Here is a 4482-nt window from a genome sequence, read left to right as displayed (position 1 = left end):
CCAACGCCAGCTTCGGCCGGGAAAGCCGCCTTCTCAGGCTGCCTCCTCCTCCTGCCCTGCGGCTCCATCAGGGCGCAGAGGCGGGAGGCAGCGCCCCCTGGTGGTTACTGGACGCGCCGGCGCAGACCCTCCCCCCACCTGGGGACCCGGTGACATCTGGTGGTCACTGCTTAGAACTGCAGCTCGGCTCTGCGTTTTCGACGTGCCGCGTGCTTTCCCTGACGCAGGGCCACACTAAGCAGACGGTGTGGTGTGTGAAGGTCACACGCTGGCGTCTGAAAGGCCAAATAGACGAATGCACGCGGTGGCAGCAAAGTCCCTCTCCCCTACTGCTCCACGGACGCCTGCGACTGGCGATTTGTTTTCAGGCATCGGCTATTCGCATGCGAATTTAAATAACATGGTAATACACGTAAATTTACCAATTTGCGATAGTAACTGCATCGCGGGACGGACAGAGAATTCGGGGCACGATGTCACCTTTCCCCCTGTCTCTCCACTGCCTGGTTTCGATCTACAGCGTCACTGGTTTTCTCGTGGTCAGGTCGATGCTTGACAGTGCTTAAATGTCTATTTCTCGATGTTTTACCTTTAGACAAACTGTTGATTCTCCACCACCTCAAAAGCAGGTCGGCACACGCAGGGACCCCTGCCCTCGGCCCAGACACCGTGGGCCCCGCCGCTGCCGTGACGGCGAGCTGTTCACAGTGCTTCAACGCTGAAGCCACCGCAGCGACAGGTTCCGTTTGGGGCCGGTTCTGAACACTGAACACCCGTAAACACGTTCCAGGCGTCACGACGACGTGAACGTTATTCTCAGCAGAACCAAGTGCTGTGACTCGGCCCACAAGGAGGGAGATGAGACATCGTGTCATTGAACCCAGGGACGTCCTTGGCGTGAAGGTCCCTTTGCGTCCCTGCCGCCTGCTCGCAGCCTCCCGCACTGCGTTCACCTCGACCGTGACCGTGACCTTCCCAGAGTGCCCTGTTTCTCGCCAGGGCTTCTAAATGCCACTCTGTTGGGTGTCGTCGTCGTGGGAGACACACAGCTTCGTCCCAGCAGCACCTGGAGCTGGCGGAGACAGGCTGACAGTCTTTGAGTTCTTGCTCACGTAGTTTGCGTGGCACGAGTGGCCTGCTTGCCCACCGTGACCTCCGGTTTTGGACCAGCTGCTTCGCGGCCGCTGGGTTTTCTCCGTGCACAGCCAAGTCCCGCAATTTCTTGGCTCTTGGGTCATTTCCTTTTTCGGATTTATTTTCACTGCTCAAGTTTAGATTTGCCGGAGCACGCCCTCCATTGGCATACAGCATGACAGCTCACGGTGGCCTCCCGAGCCCCGAAGCTGGCTTCGCCACTGGTTAGCTCTGCAGTCTCCAACGGTGGTGTGTGCGGGGCCTTGGCGGGCTCACTTGGAAGCGGGCAGCACGCAGCCCCTCGTCGGATGTTCAGGGTGGGCTGAGGTGGTACCTACAGAGCCGTGAGGACAGCGACCGACAAACCGTAACAGTGCACACTGCGGTGGGATCGGGGAGGGACAGGGGTCCGCTGGGGTGCTCATGTGGCCACTCGGCCATCCTGGAGCACGGCAGCCAAAGCACGTTCCTGAGCGGTGCTGCCACCGCGCACTCCCGCAGCAGCCTCGTGCTGTCCCGCACGCCAGCGACGGCCACGTGTGTCTCTCCAGGGCCCCCAACCCAGACTTCTATCCCCAGACAGCCCCGCTCATGGTCGACACGTGTCCCAAACGCAGCTTGTTCAAAGCCGGACTCCCCGCCCTCTCCCCAAACGCGAGCCGCTCACACCACCCTGTGGCGCGGGGCGGACGCACCACCCTCGTCACCTGGTCAGAAACTCCAGCGTCTTGCCGACGCCACCCCGTCTCCCGCGCTCCCCAGCTATGCGGCTGGGGCCCCGCGTGAGCCATCTGCCAGCACGCCCCATACCCACGTGCCACCTGCCAGGCGCTCCCCGCACCCCACCTTCTGACGCGCCATGGCTGCCGCTGCTCCTGGCGCCGGCCCTGCCCGGAAGCCCAGAGCTGCTGGGGCGCTGGGCCCGGCCCCAGCCGGGGTGACGCCGAGCCCGCTGGAGAGCAAACGCACCCCGCCGTCAACCAGACTCGCCGCGGGGTGCACCCAGAGAATCACTGCTCTGCTGTCGCTGCTCGGAGAAATGATCAAATGACACCCAGGTCACAAAGGTCGACCCCTGAAGCGCTACACAGACGCCCCACCATGACCTGCTTCCGCTCGCATTGCAGACAGCACGTGACTCCCCGCCGCGCTCTCCTGCAGCATCTCCCGGGCTCCCGTCCCCGCCTCGCGAGAATGACAATGACGTCATGGGGACGGGACGACGCAGACAGAGGCGACGCGGACTCTGTAGTGAGCACAGGGCCTGGCGGGGTGGCACCACCACCCCCCGCCCCCGACACGCGGCCCAGTCACGCAGGCGCATCCTTTCCCGTTTCGGCTCGGGCACCCAGAGGTTGGAGCGCGAGGCAGTGACCCGCGGCCCGAGCAGGAGCCGCCCGACCCTAGGTCCACTCTGCTCCCCTGCGACTTCACAGACGCCCCTTCGCACGGGACCGGCGCCCCCAGAGCCCACCAGGGACACCCGGTGACGTGGCCCAGAGCACGGGCTTCAGGGCCGGACAGTGGCGGCGCCAGCTTATTAGTGTGTGGCTTTGGGTAAATGACTAAATCTCTCTAAGGCTCAATTTCCTCTTTTGTAATAGACACGTATTAACGGACAGTAATGGATACTTTTTGCCCAGGCTCATCGGGAGAGTCACGTGAGGTGACCCATGCAAAATGCTCAGCACTGTGTCTGGTGCTTATTAACTCTTCCGTCCCCTTACGAGATGGCCTCTGCCGAGCGTGCGGGACGGATCGAGGGGTAGAGGAGGCGGGGGAGATGCCAAGGCTGGCTAGCTGGAGTAGCACTTGTCCAAGAACGAGACACTGTGCTGGCCAGCCCCATGTCCCAGGGGAGGTGGACCTCGAGGAGAGACGAAGAGGGCAGGCGCACCCCTAGGACGGGCGGCACAGGTTGACACGTGGCTGGACTTGGCCTCGCTTTAAGGACCCGCAGCCTTGCTGCAGAAACAAACGCACGCGTCTGAAGCGGCGGCCCCGAGGGGCGGCAGGCTGGAGGTATCCTCGAGCAGGGACGGCTGGGGCCGTGGGACCGTGCGGTGGCAGCCAGAGCACATACTGCTTGTCTACGTCCTCTGCCGGGAGCTGCAGGGCCTCGGGGCCCAGCACGGTCCTGGGACCAGCCCCCCGGGGAGCATGTCACACACAGAGTCCCGGCCTCCACCTGGCCTGCCCAGCCTTGCTTTCGCGGGCTGCCCGGCTGACCCACGAGGGCGTACGGCTCGGAGGGCGTCCCCGCTCCGGCACCACGCTGTCTGCAGCCCTGGTGCTCCGGGCACGGCTGTGTGGGGACTTTTGGCAGGACCGGCGGCTCTGGGACCTGGGCTGTGAGACCACTTACTGGGCTGGGAAGCAGGAGAGCAGTTACCCTGGCGTCAGGCGCTGACCTTGGAGTTTCATGTGACCCGGGTGTGTGACACGCAGCCCCTTTGCGGGGAGGGGTCCACCACGGGCCCGCTGTCTCTGTCCCCAGGGCCGTGAGTCATGTTTGGCAGGGTGCGCAGTAGCCTCGCCAGGCTGACGGCACAGAGACGTGCATCCACTGCAAGCAGATGGCCATGCAGGATTTGGGGTACTCCTTGCTGTGGCAGGCGGGCTCAGGACAGTGGCCTCAGGCAGGAAGACCTGCAGGAGGGCTGTGGCTGGCAAGCAGGTGGGGCTCCTGCAGGGCCCTGCGCCTCGGTGCAACCTGCAGAGGCCCCGGGGAAGTGGCCTGGGGCAGTGTGGGTCACCCCAAAGACGCTTTGGGGCACAGAGGCTGAGACAGCAGCTGGGGAGCTGTGTGTCCTCATCGGTGAGGCGCGGAGGGGGCCAGGAGCTGGGGCCTGGAGGCCGGGGCTGATGCCACCTTCACCTGGGAGTAGATGACAGAGGCGTCCTGGGGGGAGAGCACACAGGTGAGGTCAGAGGTCAGGGGTCAGGGGCCAGGGGCAGGCGGGCGGGCACACAGGCCGTGAGACTCACCATGTCGGGGGCAGATGCCGGCGCGGTGGCCACTGTGGAGAGAAGGCCGTGTCGGCTGTGCAAGGGCCACCCTGAGACCCCTCCCTCTGCTGTCGCCCTCTGGGGGGCCCAGCCACCACCTCGCCCGACCCCCGCACCGCCCCGCACCTCTGCCAGACCCCGGTCTCCCCCACTGTGTCCCACTCCCAGCACCCCGGGGCCCCCCTTCGTGTCGTTAGGGCCTCGTCAAGGCTTAGAGGACGCGGTAGGGGGTGGCCCGGCCTGGGCGGAGGCGGACAGCAGCTCGGGGAGCAAAGCCCGTGAGGCCCGGCAGCCGTGCCACCTCCGTGTCCGCGGACGAGTCACGTGACATCCCTGCCT

At 64.7% G+C, this 4482-nt stretch overlaps 1 protein-coding gene across 1 annotated transcript in view; it reads right to left on the bottom strand.

The window, feature by feature from the left end:
- Positions 1–816: 816 nt before the first annotated feature.
- The window catches only part of FCRL5 (Fc receptor like 5), a 37708-nt gene continuing 34042 nt past the window's right edge, over positions 817–4482 (bottom strand). The window contains exons 15-16 of the mRNA XM_039867281.1: positions 4123–4177; positions 817–4036 (exon numbers count right to left, since the gene is read on the bottom strand). Coding sequence (XP_039723215.1) covers positions 3947–4036; positions 4123–4177 — 145 coding nt within the window. The 3' untranslated portion in view covers positions 817–3946. The remainder of the gene's footprint in view (positions 4037–4122; positions 4178–4482) is intronic.

Source organism: Pteropus medius, unplaced genomic scaffold (genome assembly GCF_902729225.1).
Source record: "Pteropus medius unplaced genomic scaffold, Ma_sr-lr_union100, whole genome shotgun sequence".
Taxonomy (NCBI): Eukaryota; Metazoa; Chordata; class Mammalia; order Chiroptera; family Pteropodidae; genus Pteropus; species Pteropus medius.
Note: the sequence above shows the minus strand (reverse complement) of the source record. Positions and strands in the feature narration are given on the sequence as shown.